Source organism: Molothrus ater, chromosome 3, assembly GCF_012460135.2.
Source record: "Molothrus ater isolate BHLD 08-10-18 breed brown headed cowbird chromosome 3, BPBGC_Mater_1.1, whole genome shotgun sequence".
NCBI classification, from domain to species: Eukaryota; Metazoa; Chordata; class Aves; order Passeriformes; family Icteridae; genus Molothrus; species Molothrus ater.
This window is the reverse complement of record NC_050480.2, coordinates 49194481-49215353: the sequence shown is the minus strand read 5'-3', so window position 1 is coordinate 49215353 and position 20873 is coordinate 49194481. Positions and strand designations below refer to the sequence as shown.

Here is a 20873-nt window from a genome sequence, read left to right as displayed (position 1 = left end):
CATTATTCCTTCCCTACGGTTTACCCCTGATCTAGCTCCTATTTTGGTGGACATGGCAGCAGTTGAATTTTGTCATCTTAGAGGTCACTTCCAACTTAACTCTGAATATCCCAAAATCCCAACAAATCCACACCAGAAAATTTACATAAGAATGAAGCAGAAGAGAGTGGTTAAGCACAGTAGCTAAGTAGAAAATTTTCACTCCCAAAATAAACACAACTTCAATTGACACTCACATAAGCTCATTTTGACAAGTTCAAAATGAAAGACTTCTACTATCAGTTCAGTATTCATTCTACACTATATTTTAAAAGTACTTCAAAGTAAAGAGGTAGGTATCAAACAAGGACCAGAATTTGAATGGTGACCATGATTTAATATCTCAAAATTATTTCTTTTAATCTTTGAAGTAATTTCTCTAATTAGAATAGTATTTAAAAAAAAATAGCCCCAAATCGTATGTATTAATAACTTATGTTCAGCCAGTGAACTGAAGAGTTGTGTTTGAACAGCATTACCCATAGATGTGGTCTGAATTTTTTCTCTTGGTCTACATACACACACTACAGAAGTGGTACTGTACACTGTTTAATTTCACCATTTTTAATGAGACCATCACACACAGTTCCACTGATTTAAGCAGCTCTTCACGAAATACTGAATAGCATATTTCTTGTTCCCAGGGCCAGGACTTTCAACACAACAGTCAGTGAGCAATCAAAGTTGCCACAGGTAGTCTTGATCATATCAAATTCACATTCTTTGTCCTTCTAAGTGCAATGGATTGAACAAGTCTCAACATAAAACTTGGGGGAAAAAAAGAAGAAAAGAAAACCTAACCTCAGAAATATATAGTAATCTGCCCTCCTACCTGCTGTGCATCTGTCAGCAGGCCATAAACAAAGCTGATTTCAATCTAAACAATAACACAGGAGACTGGTTAGATGCTAAGACAATGCCATTTGATACCTCCCACATTTTATTTATTACAAGGATCTACATTTGTGGCACCTACATGCTCAGCACCAAATACTCAGAACTATGAGCTTTTAAGCTGTTGGCCAAACCCCCATTTGGTTCTGAGCAATTCGCAGATTTAAATTTTAAGATTTTATGATTATTAGTTACTGCGAGGGAACTACAAACGCAAGCATGAGTTTCAAGGTGTCACAACTAAACATGCACCTAAACAGGTTGATCAGTGGAGTTGTGGATGCCAATTCCTGGAAGTCTTCAAGGCTTCGGTGGGATGGAACTTTGAGCAACCTAGTCTAGAGGAAGGTGTCCTTGCCCATGGCCGGGGGGTTGAAACTAGATGGTCTTTAAAGGACTCTTCCAACCCAAATCAGATTGTGATTCTATAAGCAATGATAGGAAGGGGAAGTTTATTTTAACATGAACAGCAAAGCTATTACACAGCATGATAAAAATTGTTAAATACAAAAAAAAAATTAAGTAGAAGGCATGATTCCTGGGATACTACGGACGAACTAAGTCTTTGGGAGTTTTGTGAATAACTTTAAGAAAGACCTTCAAGCAACCACTGAGGAAACACACATGATTTGACTCTGAGCTCTTCAACAGGTATATCACAAGGTTGCTCAGCTCTAAGGTTTGAAAGAACAAGCAGGAAGTTTGAATAGACTACTGAACTGTAAAGGAGACTAAAGTGGACTAAAGAGACACACCAGTAACTGGTGGAGATTTTCCCAACTGTAATAGGAGTGGTACTTGCTTGTTTTTCCTACTCATGGCAAAGGGACTCACCAGTTAACAACAAGCATGATACACACATGAATCAGAACCTACATTTCTGAGAAAACATCCACCAACAGAAAGAGGTGAGTGGAAAAAAACATTCAGAGTTATTTCAAAAAAACCCACGGTGTCTCAACAGACCTTAAAAATTCTTAGTAGCACCTTCTCTCAAAGTCATGCATGTTTGCACATGTGCAAGACTCAGTACAGAAAGTCTCTCTGGAGTTATCTGGGATGATCACTGTAAGCTTAAGAGGTTGCTAATGCTCCTAACGAAGACTTGGAGGCAAACCTGTACCTGTTCCCTGATCAGGTTTGTTTGATATGCAAAGCTACTGCTGAACTCTAGGAGAGGGTGATAAGAAAGTTGGGGTCATAAACAGAACACAGTTCCCTCCTAGAGACCAACACAGTTGCAGATCAGAATTATTTGAATAATTCAGTTGTAATAATATCAACACATGCTGTTATTTCATTCAAGTAAAAGGCATTGGCTTGCAAATAATCTATTTGAAACACAGTATGGAATGACATCGAATTATACCCATTTCCCATAGAAATGGCTCCTGTCACAGTCGGAGAGAGTCTTCAACAAATCTCAGTTTTGTGCTGATTTGGTCAGGGATTGAAATGGGGGGGGGGAAAGAGTTACTAAGCAACAGCAGGCCTGGAGCAGGAGAAAGGTCTGTAGTCTTAATTGATACTAACAATAAAAAGCAGTGCAACAAGAGAAGCCTCAAGATGTGAGTTTTACTGCTTTGGAAGTGAAAATAAATCATCATTAGAAACCCCAGGCAGGCAGTCACTGAAATCTGAGTTCTTCATTCATCCCAACTACATGCTGCATGATGTATTGCAAACCCTTTTTTTTTCCAGGGAGATTAAGCAGCTTATTCTCAGTACTGGACAAGGTGAAAGACCCAGATTTAGCTCTTACATATGAGAGCCCAAGACACATAGATCATTTTGCTTTCTACTCCTACCTCAGGAATGGGGAATGTGGTATAAATTACGGCTAAATGGGTGCCCAAGATGTTGCCATCCACAAAACTGACATCATGTGCAGATATAGCTCTCCCTCCTTCACACTGTCTGTGGTTAAGAGGGTTGTGACTTTTCTTGCCATCCAGTCCAAAGCCCAGTCCAATCACTCGGACAAGGCAAAGAAATTTGCTTAGCTAAATCTGTATTAACATGATCAAGCAAGCCAGAAATCCTGACTGTTTCCTTCCAGAATTCATATCTATTTCCTCTTCTACTGTAAGCAAAGTAGTTTCATGAGGATGTGATAACAGAACATGAGTTATCACATGAATACTTACAAATTCAAATGAAAAAGCCCTTGATGTGGAAAGTGCTGTGAATTCTACTACTGAACAATCAACCTTTATTTGCCTAGCTAGCAGTACCTCAAGCAGAAGTTATTTGCTTTAACTCCACCTGAAGAAAATTTGATTCCTGACTAAGTACTGCCTTTTTTATAAGATACGAGTTATGAAGTTTTGTTCTGTTTTTTTCTCCAGGAATCAAACATGTAAAAAACATCACACAAACATGAAGCTGAGTACCTCAAACTACTGAGCCTTCCAAACGATTATCTCTTCTTCCCATTTCTGCATTCTTTGACTCTGCACTTATTTAAGTATACTAGATTTCAGCATTTACTGGTTTTCCCACATACTCCAATGTACTTAAAGTGACTAAAATGAAACCACAAGAGGGAAAACTACTAGGATGACTGTTGCTGAGGAGGAAAAACCAGCAACCCAGGTCTGGTTCCCTCAAAGTGTCTGATGATTCGTATTTAAAGTGTTGAGAGTTAAGAGTCATCTTCTGCCCTGATTTGTACTGCTGCGAGTCAGCTGAGCTTATGAAATAGATCTGGCACCATGAAGAGGACTGTCCCCTCCACAGGATACGAGTAATGGCCATTTGAGTAAATGCAAGTTACTCACATCCTGCTAGTGGACTAATCTGTCTCTGTACATTCACGCTCATTTTTAGTTGCCTCCAGGAATCTGAAGGTGAATCTCATTTGTTACCTAATGAAAGTAATTTCACCAGATACAACACAAGCACACTGAAAAACCACCATTACTCATATATAAAGTGTAAGCAATGCAGCATTTCTTGAGTTGCTTAATTAGGGTCCATCTCTAAACACTCAGCATTCACCACACAAGCCTCGATCTCCCTGGCTGGCTACTGTACATTCCCAGCTGATTTGCTCCAACTCTTAAAGAGCAATATGACCTCCTCTTTCATTATCCACTCACTCTTACTTATTATTCTTTTAAACTGGAGTGATTCCCCAAAAGTAGGGTGACAGACTGTACATCTTCCTCAGAGCCCGAGACCTATCTCCCCTTTTTCAAAATGGAAGTGGACCAAGCATTCTTTCATTAAACTACACATATTTTAAATAATAGAAATACAATGACCAACCAGCCAACCTTAGCAGGCATTCAAAAGTGATAGACTGATACCTACTTAATATTCAAGTTTATATATACAATTATGGAAAATATATACGTACATACACAAAACAAGCACTTCAAAATACCTACAAAGAGGTGATTCTACCTAAATTAAATTATTCTGGTACAAAGTACTGTCAATTATATGTCTCAATAACAGGTACACCAAAGGAAGGTGAAGGCACAATGGCTGAAGAACTGAATGCATCAGAAGAATTTAGTGACCCAGCCACAGAGATGAGATAATCTAGAGTTCTGAAGAAACAAGCCACACAGTTTCATAAAGTCTATTAAATCACAGCATTTCAATTAGAGTAGGATAAAAAATTACCAAATGGTACTGAGACAACCAGAGGCCTATGACTCTGACTTTAACAGAAGGAAAGAGGTTTTGAACCATAAGCAGTGCGGAGCACAGGTTATGATGCAGAATCAACTGATCAGAAGTACCCGGCTAACCTGTCAACTCATTTCTACCTAATGAAAATGCTGCAGGTCTAACCTGCACTTCAGTAAAGCACGTGATGACATGCCATATGTTAGTGAGATCGGAAAAAAACTGACAGACAAGATTTATACAGTTAAGGAAAAGGCACTTGCTCTTTACCCAGTAATATATCACGTTTAAAGAAAAAGTAGTCGGATAGGGCAGCGTTTCTCCAGTTTTTAATAGTGGTGGCTATCAAAATCCAAGCCGTAAGGGAGTCGTTTAGCTTTGCACAAGGGAAGCGCGGGCAGGTCCTGTGAAGGGAGCCCAGCGCACGCAAAGATCGGGGAGAGAGGTTCGGCGGTGGGAGAGGAGAGGCCATGCGCTCGGGAGGGCACGGCGAACACAGCCGGGGAAGCTCCGGCAGCCGCCGGGCTGCCCGGCGGCCCCGGGGCGCCGCTTCTCCGTCACCCTGACCGCGGAGCTACTCGCTCTGGTTTTCAGCCGAGCTTTAATCACCCCGCGTACAAAAGCCACGCAACAGACCGGACCGGGGGAGCGCCATCGGCAAACTGACGTGGCTCCAGCGCGGCACAAACTCCGGTGCGCGAGTCCCGGCGGCGGCAGAGAGCTGCCCGAAGCACGGGCTGCTCCTCAGCCCGGCCGCGCTCGGTCCGGCAGCTCCGCGGCCCCGGCGGTTCTGCCCCACGACGGGACGGTCCGGCTCCGGCCGAGGCTCCCCGCCGCCCCCGGCCCCCAGCCGCGTTTGCCCCGCAGCTTCCCCGAGCAGCAGCGCGGGGGAAACCTACCTGCCGAACCGCCCAGGGCATCCTCGCTCTCCAAAACGCCTCTGTGCTTCGCCCCGCGGAGCTCCCCCTTGGATTTCCAAACGAGCTTTACCATCTTGATCATCTCGGGCAAGTCCCAGGCCAGGGTCCCCTGCTGATAACCGGGCAGGCTGCCCATGGGAAAGGGCATCGCCTCGTCCCCCGTCCTCCTCCGCCTGCCCGGCTCTGCCGCGGGAAAGAAGCGCTCCAGCACCGGCATCCTGGCCCGGGCCCCCCGCCGGGGAGCGGCAGCCACCCCCCGGCCCGAGCAGCCGCGATGGGCATCCAGAGCGGGGCGAGGGCGCCCGGCTGCCCACCGCCGCCGCCCCTCGCCAGGGGCGCGCCCGGCCCCGCGGAAGGAAGGAGCGCCGGGCTCCCGCGGCCGTGCTCGGCTCCCGCCGCTGCGCGCCCTCAGCCCGCCGCCAGGCGCCTGCAGCCGGGGCAAAGCGGCTGACGGGCAGGCGCGGGGCCGCCGCTCATGCCGGCGCGGCGCCGGGACCCGGGGGCGGGGGCTCGGGCCGCTGCTGCGGGCGGCACTCGGGGCAGCGGGGCCGCGCCGGCACAGCCGCAGCTCACACCGCGCTAAGCGCCGCGGCGGAAACACTTTGACTTTATCCCTGCCGTGATGCCATGGGGGAGCCCCCGCCGCCCCGCCTTCCTCCTCGCCCCGCTGGCTGCGGAGCCGGTGGGGGTTTTGGCCTTTTAGACAAACCCCGCCGTCACCTCGGCTGCCCTTCGGCGGGAGGATGGGCGGTGATTCACGGGACGCTGCGAGGGCCGGGAGCGGAGCACGAGTGCGCTGCCCCCGCCCGCCCCGCTCCCGGACGCCAGCCCGAGCGGGCACCCAGAGGGGCAGCGGAGGGGCCGGCACTTGAGGGGTCGCAGAGGAACGAGTTGCTGAAAGGACGGATTTAGGGGAGGGTGTTGGGGTCTGCCCCGCTCCCGCAATCACTGCGGCTCTAAAGCTCCACCTGAACGGGTTCACTTTAGGACAGTGCCTGGTGGCAGCGGTCGCTCCCAGACTACGACGAGGAGGCAATTATTCATCGCTAATCTTTAAAAACAAGGCAAAGCCGCCCGGGGGAGTGCTCTGGCTCATGCAGCTGCAGAGGTGGCGTGCTGGGGCTGCGCAGCTGTCAGCGTGGGCTTCCCCGGACTTGAGGGCTGCCTTTGGCCAGACCCTGTAGCGGCACCTTCCCGGGGATCCCAGACCCGGAGGGACCATGCGATTTTCACAACACTTATGTTGCCTTTATACAAGATACACCTTTTAGCCTGATCGTGGTACTGGTCTGTCCCTTAGTTTGCAGAGCGTACAGCGGAGGGGTGGAGGTTGAGCTCTTGCACCAGCACTTAGTTTTCAGTAAAATTGCAGACTTATTTAATGGGATTTTACTGGGCATTATAGCTTTTCCTCGCATGCATAGTTAATACGTTTGTCTTCTCTGGGTTACATTCAATGTTCTGCCTTCTCTCCAGATGGAAAAATAAACCGTCAAACAAGCAGGATCTTCCTTCCCACAGGAAGAGAAGTCAAGAGAATGGACTGAAACTTAACACCCTTACATGTAGAAAACAGAGTGCACGCCTCTCCTCCTCATATTAACATCATGCCGTTTCCCCTGTTACAGGATCTCTGCCTTGAATATATTGATGTTCCAACCTCAAACTGACAACTCTAATGGTTTGCTGAAGTTTTCATTGCAGATTGTAGTGCCATAGTATTGGCCCTCTACACTTGGTAGCTTTGCCTTGAAAATTATGAAGCAATTCCAAAGTAGTGTATTAATGTTGTTGTTGTGCTGATATTTTTCAGTCTTTTGTATCAGGATATCCTGACTCTTGAACAAAGGAGTTAAGAACAAAGAAATAGATGATGGGCAGTATAGTAGCACAAGCACGGACAACATTCATATAACCTGTGATTATAATTTTCTAGGAAGGCAAATTTTATTGGTTTTATTTTCATATGGCTTATTGTGATATTTTCGGTGTTTTATATTGGTGAGTCTCATGCAATTACTCTTTGAAGCATTGTTCCTATCAAAGAGAGACAAACTATGCAACTGAAGTCCGGAAGACTTTGAAGACTCTGAAGACTCTTTGCCGACTGAGTAGTTTAAACCTTACACCCCAACTACTTAATTTTAGTTTTGTGCAACAAGGAGTCGCAGTAACTTTTTTCAGCTATTGTTTTTCCTCTTTGTTAACCTCTGTGGTCCCCACTGAGGCAAAGAGCAGAAGTGCCAGAGCACTCTGAAAGAAAGGTTATCCTTGTGCCATTTCCAGCTTCACTGAATGCAAAAAGTGACCAAGAAATAACTGAAGGCAGCACTTGGTGCTGTGGTTTAGCTGCAGGGTGATGTACTGCTAAAGGTTGGACTCAATGGTCATGGATGCCTTTCCCAACCATAACGATTCTATGATAAAAGATAAAAGGCAATGTATTCACAGATGTCCAGACTAATTTTTAGATGAATATCTGAAATATTTAGGTGGTCAACAGAACTTAGCCACCAGCCCTCTTGAGAGCAACAATAAAAATCTACTGATATTTCAAAATCTACACTACCTTCTTGTGTCTTTAAAACTGTGAAAGGTTTTGTATCATTTGTAGTTGGATCACTTGGGTAGGTACCTGTCTTATGCATAGGATCAGGATTAATTGTTGTATTTGTTTTCGCTTACAGTTCTACAGGTGCAAAGGAGGAGGCCAGTCAAAAAACAAACTGAAATACATCTGTTGTTGTAGTATCAGTATTTCAAGAAGCTGTGTAATAAACCAAACAAAATGTGTGTACTTTTTCTCTTGTAAAATTGCTATCAAATGAAAACAACTGTTTTAGATAGCCTGGAGTTTTTGGTTTTGTTTTTCTCTCTGATTTCTGGTCAGTTTAAGGATCAGCAATTGTGAATGAAAAAAAAATATATTCAAATTGTTGCTTGGCTTTTATGGGTATGTCTGTAAATTAATTAATCTTATTCTTAATAAACTTATGCTTCACAGTTGTACTCCAATTCAGTATTACTTATCTTGAATTCATCCAAGATTTTTCTGTAACTGACTTTTCTTTTGGTCTTTTTTGTTATAAGAATGCAGCCACATAAGAGCTGCTCACAGGAAAGCCTGAGAGATCTATATTTGAATATGAGGAGTGCTAGCACCAAAAATCAGCTGTAGCATCACTCTCAGAGATTTCTAATTGACAAAATGCTCAGATTTTGCAAGTTCTCTGTTTCTCTGACTTCAGCTGTGCTGTGATGATTTACCCAACTTGAAGATGTGACCTCAACATCATGCATACTCCTACACAGCAATGTACCCAGCCATTTGTAACTGCATTTTAAACAGTCCTTCAGCAAGCTTGGCTCACCTAAAAGTTCTCTTTTGCATTCACACTTCCAGCCATATTTGAAGGAAATAGCTCAGCAGAGATGGATTGCTTTATTTCTATCAACTGCATTTCTCTCTGACTCTGAGTTAAAGAAGCTTAAGTGATTACAAGAGAAATATAAATGCATTAACTCTGTCCCTCATTCATTCTGAGAAGCAATGCCAAAAAAAGGCAAATGGAGTCATCTGAAAACATGACAAGGCAGTGCATATTTCCACAGGTAGACATGAGAACTGGAAACGACTTGAGGAAAGGAATACTGTAGTGGGACAAAAGTGAAGAGAGTAAGCTGACAGATTAATAGCTGGTGTTTCATAGTTGGTGTCTCTTAAAAAAAGTTTTGCTTGTTTGCTTATTCACTCCAAAGTTATGTACTAAGAGCAGCAGCAGCAGAATTGCATGCCAGATGGTAGAGGAAGTGCCTCGTGTATCTTTCCAGTCTACTGAAGCCTGCAGGGTTCTTGTTAACCCACTGCTCTGGTTTTCATTGCAAATCCCTTTCTTCCCCTTTTTTCTTTTCCTTCCTTCAAAGAAAAAGGAGGGAGGGGGGAAGAAAAAAAAAAGTAAAAAAGAAAAGCCATAGTTTAAACTGGCAATAGCACCATCCTTTTGGCTTTGAGCTACCCTGTCTTGTGCCAAATATACTGTCTCCAGCAGCTCTCCCACAACAAATCAGTCCAGATACACAAAAGCTGTAAAAAAAGAATGGTGAAGAAAGATCCTTGATTCTCCTCTTCTAGCCCCCCACGGCCTTTTCCTTTTGCTTCTCTCCTCAAGCTTCATTCCCGAGCAGTGGTCTCCTCCTTGCCAGTACTGTAAGCAATACTGGGACCTCCAGCCTGCAGCTCTGCTGACAGCTTCCTTAGAGCACAGGCGCCTCTGCCTTTCTGTATTAACAGGCCATTGTAAAGCAGAAGTTATATTCTATTATTCCTCCCACTTCCATCTGATAGCTGATGTTTTAAAAAATGGCTCATAAATTATTGGCGTGGCAGAGTCATTACTTTTGGAAACTTTGCCTATTCTTTCAGCTAACCCACACCACTGCATTGTACCAGAGCTTGCATTTCCAAAGAGATACCTAAAAAGATTTTATATAGTCTGTTTTTACAGTATATTATTTAAAAATTTTTGAAAAATGCGCCAAATTTTTAAGTGATTCAGAAACATTAAGAAGTCCAAATGTAGAGACCAGTTTCAAAGACTATCAAATACTGATTTTTAGAAAGTGTAAAGCATGTCTTTAGATGGCACTTCTTAGTGCAATCATGTTAAATCAGTAGTTGCTTATGAAAAGTATGCCTTTGTCTCTGTCCCAGGGATCATGGAGTCATGCAGAGACCATAGGTGAGACCATTGCCTAGGGTCAGAGCCAGGAGATTACACCATCACCAGAATCAAGTTTTAGGAGGTTTCAGGGTGAGTTCAGTGTAGAAGAGAAGATTGCAAGCACTGGGGCAAGTCTCTACACAGAAAGTATAAAAAAAAAGTGCTCATTTTCAGGGCAGCATAATCAGAGCAACAGAGAAAACAAGAATGCAAGTGAGTAACTTTTAAAAGGGACAAGGGAACAGAGTGCCTAAGAAAGTTGGAGAATATGACAGAAGAATCATAAGCAGGCACAGTTATGCAGAATTTTTTCTAATAACCTCCTGGAAGGTTTCTTTCATCACTTTAAAAATCATAGTATAATTTTCTTATTTTTTGCCCCACATTTGTCTCATTCCAGATGTCTATTATTTTTAATGTCATTCTTACTAGTAAGAACAATTACTCTTATTTATGGCTATCATTGCAATTACTTCATTAAATATGAAAAATTTATATTTATTTGAGGACAGTTGCGGTGTCTTTGCTCTGAAGTGGACTTATTAAATTCTCTAAATTTTATCTCAGAACATTTTTCCCAACCCTGAAATTATTTTAGTATTTTTACTATGAATTCTCAACAATTCACTAACTTTTCTTTGATGCATACTTAAGGTATGCAATAGATTATTTTTGACTGCTAGCAACTCACTGTCAAGAGCAGTGAAATGAATTGCTAAAACAATGGTACAATTAATTAATTAATTAGTTCATATTGCCTGAACTTTGCACAGCATCATGCCTTGAGAGCCTCACCTACTGGGAAATGTAGAAGACAGGCAGTAGTGTTCTGTGGGTTCATAAATTGTTGGTTGTTTTCATCAGTTAATCAGATTCCTTGGAAAAAGGTTCTGGAAATGGAGGAATAAGGATTGCTTAAGTTCTGTAGGGCAAGGAGAAAATGCCTTTTTCATTTTTAGTGCAAGTGAGAGAATAAATTTTTAGGATTAATGATTTGTACCATTAACTAAGCAAAAATGCTTGCAGTAAAGGAATAAACAGAAGTCCATAACTAATTGGAAACAGTGAGGTGGTGTAATATTTCCTTTGCTTGCTCAGGAAAATTAAAAGTTCAGCACACTGAATGTGCTGATTCAAATTTCCCATAGTAAACAGCAAAATTCTATGCGGCTTTAAAGGAAATAGAAAATAACAGAGAATAGACTCATCTCATCTTAATAAACCATAATAAGAAAATAATAATGATAAACTGAAAGGGAATTGCTAGCAGGCTATTTAATTTAATTGATTGTGTTGCAAAATGTATCTGATGGACTCTGTTAGTTTTTTTCTTCCCTTAGTTCTTACACACAAAATTTACCTGATCCAAGGCAAAGTTAAGGGATTTTAAAAAAAACCCATTGCCTGAGTTTACAGAGTGATCATTGTAACAGATGCTTAATGATGGACTAGGCTAATGGAGTGGGAGGTTAAGAACACTGCATCAGCTTGAAAATGTTGGTAGAAATCAGGTAGGTGGAAAATAATAGCCTGTTATTTGGGACAGTGGACATGCTAGTAATCATCTTTATGAAACAACCCTATGAAAAGAATAACCTCTGCATCCCACAGGATTCCCTTTAGGGAATACATGAAAAAAAGCTGAGTAGAAAAAGGAACTAAGCATGTGAGAGACACCTATCCCTTAAATACATAACTAATAGTAAGTAACTGTATGGTCTCAATGAATTCAAAGGGATTACTGCCATCTTTAAAGCTAAGAATGTGCATAGGTATTTTCGCTGTTGGGACCTATGTATCTAAAAATTAGTGCAGCAGTTTGAAAGATGAGAGATGTGCCACATTTGAAATGTTTCTTCTGTCTTTCTTCTCTTACCGTAATGAGATGGTGTAGGTGGCTGCATGGCCTCTGGTGTCCTTGCCCCTTATGGTATTCAGAAAAGACTTGTGGCTATGATTTTGTCTTTTTCTGTCTTTTGAAATTATAATAGTGAGTAGCTAAGAAATATGCATTAAGTGATATCTAGTTTAATTTTTTTGTCAAAGAAAGCTTAATACTATAAGTATAAATGGAATGGAAATATAAGGAGAAATACAGATGAATAATAGTACTTGCTCCCTCTTTTGTAAATCAGATATCACAAGATCTGATAACTTTGTTTTTCCTTTTCACTTTTAAAATGCAGATTAATATTTGACTAGGAAAAGAAGCACAATTTTAAATAAAATTAATACATGTTTCTTAACTTTGTTAACTTGTTAGGTATTCAATGGCTGCACATATTAATATTGTAGAGTATCTACACCTCATTACTCTTCAGTCTTTATCTTTCTGACTTTAATAATTAATGGTGAATTTAGCTCTTCATATAATCCCATTTAGACCTTATAATGAGCATTAGGATTGCATAGGTGCATACCTCTCTCAAATTTATTCTTCTTTGCAATGCAAGAGTTAAATAATAAACTGAATTGCATTTTGTCTGATGCCACTCTGGTTGCAGACTTATTATTATCTCTGACTAAATAAGCTTGGTACTTTGGTCATGTTGAATAGCTAGGCCACTAAGTATTTCAGATTAAATATCTATGATACTTGAGTACCTACACTTCTGCTCAGGTTGTATCCACACTTTGTGTTTCTTTATGCTGCCTGCCCATCAGCATTCCAATGATGTGCAGATCCCAAAGCTGACATTATTTGCCCTCTCACAGATACCCTATGGCTTTCTTTCCCTCTTTGCATGTTGCATGACAGCAGTGGGTGCAGTTTGCCATGGGGATGGACAGGAGATCCAGCTGGGAAGTCATGGGAAAGCCCTAACAATGATGCACAAATATCCTTAGTAATAAACTAAGCTCCCTCTGACCTAGTTTCTCATGACTGCAAAATCAGGCCATATTTACTGTAATCAAGCTCTTTGCATTTCTTACAAATGCATTTGTGTAAATGTAGCTCCACTGGGATGAGCAGCTTTGGAAATATGCTGCCACCCCTGTCCTGGCATTTTTTTACCATGCACTCAAAACCCACTGATAATCATGCAAGCACATGTTGATTCTTTTCTTCACTACAGATTCTTCTTGAAATATATTCATACTGATGAAGCTGTGGAAGGAAAATCTCTGAGTAGATAGCCTAGGAGTAAAAGCTCTTTCCACTAGATCTGCAGATGGAGGGAAGGCTTTCTGGAAAACCTGTTTCTCTCACATGTGTTTGGTCAGGCTGCTCTCAGTAATGTAGTTCCAGCTGTACTGTGCTTTCCGAGATATCCTGACAATATGTAAAGCCATAAATGTTTTCTAAGATATCTGTTACATTCTTTTTTCCAATCCAGGCAATCACACGTCATTTTTCCAGGCTCTGCACAGCTTTTATGATACCAATAATAATTTAGATACGCAGCAATTGTAAGATTTAAAAACCACGAATGGTTAGTAAAAGAAGAAAGTATTCAGGTTATTTTGAAAAGATGGTCATGCAAATACTGTACTATATACAAATTTTTCCCCAGACCTTAGCCACATATTGAAATGTGAGCTTCGGTCATGGTATTGGTATCCAGAAATATCTCTTTCCATGAGTAACAGTGCAATTACATAAGTTTTCAGGTGGGATTGCCAGTCAAAAGTTCTGTCTTCCTTTCACCATCTGTGGTACTAGGAACTACATTTGCTTGTGCTTTTTTCCTGAGGTTTGCAATATTTTCAATCTTTTTTTCTGAGGTTTGTAGTATCGTTTGCCGAATCAACTAAAAGGTATCACTAGCTACTTAATGATACAATTTAAGACTTTTGGGTTACACTCTTTAGCTTGCCATCTGCTCCTCTAGAAACAGCAAAACCATTTTCAGCCACCTTGGGTTGAGATGAAAGCTAAACCTAAGAGTCATTGCTCCCACAATCAGTGTCTGCCAGTTTCAACCTGAAGGTGCTTAATTCAGAAACCAAGCTCAGATCCTAAGAATGACAGGTGCCATTTTCTCTGTATAAGCATGGGCTTGTCAAACAGTCACCCTTTTATTGGAATCTGTGGAGTTCTGACCACACTCAGAGAAGCTGACTGAGGGAGATTGCTGTGGGTTTCCATCAGCCAAGGAAAGACAATTTTGATGCTCAAGGGAGCACGGAACTCCCAGGGACAATTTTGCTTCCCTGTTCCATATTCACTGTCCATACAGCTCTTGAGCACTTTGAGTAGTGGAGATGTTACAGAGTGTTTGTTACTGTGTCCCACAATCAGAGTTTAAAAAAAAAGTCCAAGCAATTGCCTAGTCTAGTCTATCTTTTCACTAGTTTTTAATGGAATATTGTATATACACTAAATAAGTAAAATGTTTTATGTTATTTTTATCAAGAACTTCTTATGCACTTCAATGAAACCCATTACATAGTTGCTGCTGGCTTTTTTTCAAGCATAATATCAATGTTCAAGTAATACCAGATGAAAGTGATTTCAGCCACCACTAACTCTGGCTTTTCAGAAAGGGAAAGGAATCCTTCAGTATTTCCAACTTCAGGTGGAACATTGGCACAGGGAACAATTTAACAGGGCTAGTGCGCAAGGAAGTGATGTAACTTTTACCAAATTTTCTGACTGTGTGGAAAAAAGAGTCAAGCATCAATTGGCCTACTACCCTGTTAAACCACTAGCTTCCTGTCCCAATGCATTGAAAAATGAAGTGCATATCCTTTGCTTATATTTGCAGTCTACATCAGCTGGTTTCTTATTGGTTAAATATCAGATTTCCAACTATGCCGTAACATGTGCTTGAGCAAGTCCAATAGGAAATACTTAAATAAATCTCATTTTGGCCTGAACATAAACTTCCCTTTCCAGCCATATCAGAAACAGAAGTGTGTGCTGATCCAGGACTGCCTTTTGGTTCATTAATGTATTATTTAAAAAATCCTGGTTCAGAATACAATTCCTAAGACAATGGTAGTAATGTTAGCAGTAGCAAGTTGGAATGCAGAATTTGTTTCACAAAAATGTCAGATTTTTTTTATTAGATGTTAGAAATTAAAACCAAATGTCCATCAAGCAGAATTTAAATTTTTGCAGGAAATGACTTCTGAGAAAATATTTTTTTTCTTTTGATGTAGAGCATATTCTGTTGAGATAACCTCAAAAAATTGCAATATAATAAGAGATCTTATAACCTGGTATTTGAATAACATTTAACCTGGTATTTGAATAACATTTGAATAAACATGTTAGAATATTAAAGCCTAAATAAATTAACAAAACAATAGTGAAGGAAGATTGCCAGAAAAGGTCAGAATGTATTGCTGGTTGTTTTCTTAACAAAATGAGAAACAAGTAGCATCTTTTCCCCGACAGGAAAAATTGCTAATAATTTATTTTTTATGAAAAAAAAAAAGGGAAATACTGCCTTTTCTAAGGCAGTATGAATCCACTGGGGGAAAAAAAAACCAAAATGACCTTATAGCATCACTGTAGCACTCAAATATCTTTGAACCAGTAGTGGTAAAACCCCCACCTTGGTGGCTCTGCGGGTGATGTCCTTTCCTGTAGCTGGGACCAGTGTACTGTGATAGAGGAATTGGCAGAAATTTTCCTCTTGAAGCAATGTTAAACAATGAAGAGATATACAGGAGAAAATTCATGGTAAAAGAGAATCATAGAATAATTTGGAATGGAAGGGAGCTCTAAAGGTCATCTAGTCCAAAGCTCCTGCAATGAGGAGACATCTTCAACTAGATCAGGTTGCTCAGAGGCCTCTGCAGGCCAGCCTTGAATGGTTCCAGAGGTGGGGCATCCACCATCTCTCTGGTCATATGCACCTGTAACTATAGACACCTTCAGTGACTGGTATTTAGTATGGTTAATTACTTGTATTTTATTAAAAAAACCCAAAACCGAAAGAACCCCAGCATTTATTAAACAGGTGATAGTTTTCTAGATAAGATGAAAAATATTAAGCTCATAGTTTATATATTTAAATATTAGAGGTAAATAGTAGTTTCATTTAACATGTACATGAATTTTAGGCTATTTTTGTCTTCTCACTGCAGCATAGTCAAATATAACTTTTCTAATAGCTTTTTTTTTCTTTAATACTAAGTACCAATATATTTTAGTGTGTATGTGGGAGTACAAATCATTCAAATTAGATAATGTGGTAACAGATGTCTGTGTTATTTGAGCCTTATTTTGCTTGATGTCATACAGACAGGTTGTAATTATCATTTAAAGGTCAGTGTAAGAAACAGGGAGGCTTTCACAACGCCAACTAGTTTACTTAGCCTTCTACTCTGAATCACTGCATCAGAGAGTCTGTGTCTTCCCTTTGACTCAAAGAGGAACCATGGAAAACAGCTAGACAATTTAACCAGCCAAGTTTTGTGTTGATATTTGGGTAAGCTAATTGTACTTAAATTATAGTAATGGACAGTGGAGTAGCATTTGAGACAGACCAACTGTCCTAAATTGTAACATTTGCTGTTTAAACATTGTGTAGTAGAACTTGGCATACATCCAAGCAAACAAACTTTCCTTCTTTTTGTTTTGATGTTCAAAATGTTCCATTGCTTTAGAAATAAATAAATATTGGAGTCATCTGTGCATCCCAGTTTTTGCTGAGATCAGAAGTAGAATAAGAATGGCGCAGAAGGCACTTCCAGGGAAGAGAATCCCATGAGAAAATTCTGATCTCAGGTTTTCTGCCTAAATTCCAAGATACTAAGATAAATGGAAACATTCAGTATTTGATATTTTAAAATAAAATGCACTCACCAAAGCTTTTGAGGCTTGCCTGTTATCTACTAAATATATCAGCAGTATTGTTTGAGAAATGTTGATTTTGTAAATTCAGTCTCTGAAGCTTGAGGAAACAGTAATAGTAATGGCTGTGTGAATATCTGTAAACTAACACAATAACCAAAACAGTTTTGTTTTCACCAGTTCTCATAATATATATCCTTATTTAAGGAGTTCCACTGTATTGGTGGCATTTCAATACTTCCCCTCTCCCACATACTGTCCTTATGGGAAAATAAAGGAAAATGAGCTGTGCTTTCCTAGTAGTCTTCCATCTCTACAGATGTCACCTGAAGAGTATTTGTGAAAAGATCTGTCACAAATTACACATATTCTTGAAACTGCTTTTTCTTGAATATTCTTTTCAGAGCAGATACAAACTCAGCTCTCTGGTCTGTCACAATTCCTGTGACAAGAACTGCTAAGAAATCAGTTGTAATCACTTTGGCTATATCTAAGCTGCCTTGACTCTGGAGCTCCTCCTCCTTCTATGGCTGGCATGGAGGCAACTGAGATCTGGGATGAGATCTTCAGCCTATTTCTTGTTTTTCTTTTGCCTCCTGGTTCCTCTGTGAAAAAGTCCAGGGATGTAAGTTGAAAAAGCACCATGCTGCACTGGATAATAGTGGTTGATAAGGAAACCAGAACTAAGCTCTTTGTAACATCTGCCACACTGTATACATGTAATTCTTGTCTTTGGGTAATATGGAAATACTGTTAACTTTTTCCAAAGGAAGAAAGTAGGGTTAGGAATAATAAACCTCTAGTATACTACAATAACAGAGGCCTGACACCTCTTTCTAAACACATTTATTTTGAAGACTCTGTCTCAAACATAGTTGTATACATATAGTTTAACAGTTGGACTTGATGATCTAAAATGTCTTCTCTAATCTAAATGATTCTGTGGTTCTGTGAACCTGGACTATCAAGATTTATAGCTATCTAGTCACCCTCAGGGCACAAGTGCAATTGGCAAGACAGTACAAATAACAAATGCAAGTTGAAATGTAACCCTGTTAGCCAGGTTCAGATATGGTGGCGTTTTTCCCAGGGAGCTGAGTAGGAGTTCCTCACTTTGCAATGTCTGTGAGTCATGCCAGGGAGCACTGGCAGCCCTGCCTGACCTTGCCAAGTGCCGTGTCCCCAGCTGACCTGAGCCTCTCGGTGTGAAGGACACGTGAGAAGCCTTTCCCTGGGCCAGCCGTGTGCAGGCAGGGAGTACTTGCAACCACCCCTAAAGCCCTCAGCAGGCGCAGTGTTCAAGTGGTGTTATTGTTGTCTTTTTGTCCAGCCCAGTTCTGGTTGGGCAATTATTGTTGACAAGAAGTGTCTTGCATCTTTAGCTGCTTTTATTATGAATATTTAAAAGAGTTGTTTGTTGGGTTTTTTTTTTTGTTGCTCAAAATAATTTGATTATTTGTGTTTGATTATTTGTGTTGCCTTGCCAATAACTCCTCGGCTATTAGGTGAGGGTACAGTTGCAAACTATGGGAATAGCTGTTAGCTCTGCTGTTCACCTATGACTGAAGTGTCACTAATACTGAAGAGGACTGGATATATCAGGGCAATTTCTATCTATGGAACTTGAATAGATTATGAGGAAAAATTTAAAATAATGTTGTGTCCAAACCAATATTTTGGTCAGAGAAGTGGGATAAAGACCAATTCTTGGCAGAAAAATGGGATAAATGCCAATACTAAGAATCATCTATCATTGTCACAAGTAACAAAGGCCACAGTTACTTTATCCCCTTTATGGTTTGTGAGGAGTCATTTCCCTTAATTTCACACAGGGAAGGCTGCTTACCTAATTTATCTTATGTTCCAGTCCTGTCGTGACCGGCGGATCAGCTGAAGGGTTGCAGCTGGCAGGCACAGCCCGCTCGTGCAGCCTGGCCCAAGCTCGGCAGAGCTGTGGGCCTGGCTGGAGACTGAGAGGCTTTGGAGGTGAAATGTGCTCAGAACTTTCCCTATCTGGCCTATCACCAGCACTGCATGCTGCAGCACTGAAATCAGCTGCAACAAATGCTTGCCTTCTCACCTAAATACCAAAAAAGTGCTATTGCTGTTGAGATGAGCCAATTTGCTCTACACAGTAAGTGAAGGGATGTGCATCTCTGAGAGGAGCTGGCACTTAAATGTGTTTCAACATGAGCTACCCTGGATGAAGCGCTGTGAAGCAGTAAGAGAGGGAGACAGAAATTCCTGTGTGTGATTTCTCTGTTCCGGATGTGTGTGGCCTTGGGTGGGAGGAAAATCTTTCCATCCCATCTGAAAGTAACAGTGTCTTGTTTATGAGAAGAGCATAGACTTTGAAAAGTTGTTATTCTAAATATCTGTAATCAGTTTTTGTGCATTTCTTTCACATGTGCCATTTTCCACGTTACTGAAGACACCTATTTTTGTTCAATTTTGCTAAGAGTATACATTAAACTCCTTCAATTACACTACACTAAAAAGCATTTAAATGTATGAAATCCCTTTTCATTATGAATCTATAGATTATAAAACTTAGAAGCTGGTTTCCAAAGAGACTGCTGATTTGGATGTCCAGATTCCGGACAATCCAGTTAGAAGCATGTAAAATGAATTGATTTTTCAAGAGCTAATTAATAAGTACCATTTCACTAAAAGGGTATTTCTTCAGCATATTGCATGTTGGTATCATAAAATCATAGCCTGAGGTTTTAAGTTATGATGGAAAAGACATAATAGCTGAGGTATTCCTTAAAGAGCCAAATTGCCTTTTTAAATATGTGGTATCATGTTTCTTGGCTGGACTAATTCCTCCCATGTCATGGAATATTATCTGCATTCTCAGAGCATGTCTAATTTAGTGATTTTTCTCTTTTATACCATGTAAAATGCCTTTTACATACGCATTGTATTGCATTTGCATAGTACTGCACAATGAGCATTGTAATTTTCTAGAAAACGTGTATTCCTTCTAATGTCCCTGTATGTGGACTAGGCATGCATGCAGACATAGCAAGGCCAGCCAACACTCCCACACATGCACTTCTAGGACATTTAGAATTCAAAACATAAATATCAGGCAATGTGAGACTCCCTCTCTACACCTGTAGCTGCATTACCTACGATCACTGTTGAAAAATTAAGGTTGGACATCAGTTGCAACCGAGTGTTTTAGAATTTCCTGAATTATTCTATAACCAGAACTGGCTTTTAAACATGACATGAACTGGATGTCTGATTTGCCATACAGGTGAGCCCTCTCAAAGTCTTACTGGCCTCTCTCATTGCTGTTCCTCCACACAGAGGAGGAAACTCTTGAACTAGTCATCCTTGGGTCCCTTCTAGTTAACCAACAGAAACAACTTACTTGATTCACAGGAGGTATTTACACTGCCCCACTTTATTTTGAGAGATGAAAAGATCTGTCAAAATGCCTGTGTCTTTCTGCTGACTGACAAGAAGCCTCAGATATAAACATTCTTACTGTGGACATATAAAGGTAAAAAAAAAAGAGGTAAGGAGAAAGCACACTGCTCCCCTGGCCATTCAATGCGCTCTCTGTAAAGAGAATTTACTGCTCTCAGTATTGTGCAATAACAATTCCTTCTTTAGAGCTCAGATTGCCCATTTTTACTCTTCAACCAAGACCTTTCTGTGCCTTATTGTCTCCTGCTTTCTTTCCTTTTCTGAGATGAAACTCCTTAAGCAGTAATTTAATAGAGTGAGAGTATAGTTAAAGACTTCAGAATGAGGAGTTTCTTTATAATGTTATAAAGTTCCATAATTTCTTTTGTACATTTATTTTGTATGTCTGATCTATGCATGAAACATGACTAAACAAGCCTAGGAAATATATGAATCTTGATATTTTGGCTCAATACCAGTTTCTTACAAACT

General features: G+C 40.7%; 1 protein-coding gene across 4 annotated transcripts in view; it reads right to left on the bottom strand.

Moving 5' to 3' along the window:
• Nucleotides 1-20873, bottom strand: part of PDE7B (phosphodiesterase 7B) — a 170311-nt gene that overhangs the window by 76026 nt on the left and 73412 nt on the right. The window contains exon 1 of one of the 4 annotated variants that reach the window (XM_036380204.2): nt 5472-5784. The exons of the other annotated variants lie outside the window; for them this stretch is intronic. Coding sequence (XP_036236097.1) covers nt 5472-5709 — 238 coding nt within the window. The 5' untranslated portion in view covers nt 5710-5784. Of the gene's footprint in view, nt 1-5471; nt 5785-20873 lie in introns of those variants that run through there. 4 annotated transcript variants of the gene reach the window in all.